The sequence below is a fragment of the Penaeus monodon genome, chromosome 30, assembly GCF_015228065.2.
Source record: "Penaeus monodon isolate SGIC_2016 chromosome 30, NSTDA_Pmon_1, whole genome shotgun sequence".
NCBI lineage: Eukaryota > Metazoa > Arthropoda > Malacostraca > Decapoda > Penaeidae > Penaeus > Penaeus monodon.
Genome location: NC_051415.1, coordinates 15013429 through 15014211, shown reverse-complemented (window position 1 = coordinate 15014211; position 783 = coordinate 15013429). Strand labels below are relative to the sequence as shown.

Sequence of the window (783 nt, the reverse complement as noted above, 5' to 3'; positions counted from 1 at the left end):
GACGGAGTTTTTATATTTTATAACATTTCACTATAACCCTAACTACAACTATTTGAGGGGCTTCTCCAAGCGTAGGAGGGGCCCTGCAATTAGTTGTAGTTATTACCTATACTAGCCCATAGGATAATCCCTGGTTATACCGTAAATTACGTTCTCGCTATAAAGAGATGACGGAAATATTATACGAAGGGTCACTAACTATTATGCTGCTACAAGTAAAACTATTCTTCTTAAGCTTGATCACCATTGAAGAGATAATCGAAATTAATAAAGGCAAACAATATTTCTTGAATAAATAGAAGGAAACATGAAAGCGAATAAATAAGCCTTTATACTCTCGCTCCCTCTTGAATTAGTGTTGACATTGATGGCGAATGCAGAAAGCGAACGAAAAACTTATCTTTATAAATACTCTCTTTATCACTCTCTGCAACAATGTCTCGAGAAGCACCTACCGAGAAGCATTATGTCCACCGTCGAGCTGGCCATGTCATGATTAGCTATGATAAACGCCTCTTTGTGTGGGGAGGATATATGGTAAGGCCATATGTATACGTGGAGAGGAGAGGAGTTTGTTTTTATGTTGGTCGTAGGCGGTTGCTAAAGGATGTATGGCATGCAGATTTGATTTTGGTAGATCAGGGTCATTTATCGTAATGGATAGGAACGAACGTAAACGTCCAACTGCAGAGACACGCGCAAATACCTGCACACATGCAGGCACACATAATTGCATGCTTTTACATAAATGCATGTCCGCAAATGTGCGCGCGCGCGCGCACG

At 40.5% G+C, this 783-nt stretch overlaps 2 protein-coding genes across 2 annotated transcripts in view; one reads left to right on the top strand and one right to left on the bottom strand.

The window, feature by feature from the left end:
- The window catches only part of LOC119592546 (kelch domain-containing protein 2-like), a gene marked incomplete in the record, with an annotated part of 55639 nt that overhangs the window by 25027 nt on the left and 29829 nt on the right, over positions 1-783 (bottom strand).
- Positions 353-783, top strand: part of LOC119592547 (kelch domain-containing protein 1-like) — a gene marked incomplete at its 3' end in the record, with an annotated part of 3044 nt that continues 2613 nt past the window's right edge. Inside the window, 1 exon segment of the mRNA XM_037941413.1 lies at positions 353-537. Within this exon segment, the coding sequence (XP_037797341.1) occupies positions 436-537 (102 nt within the window).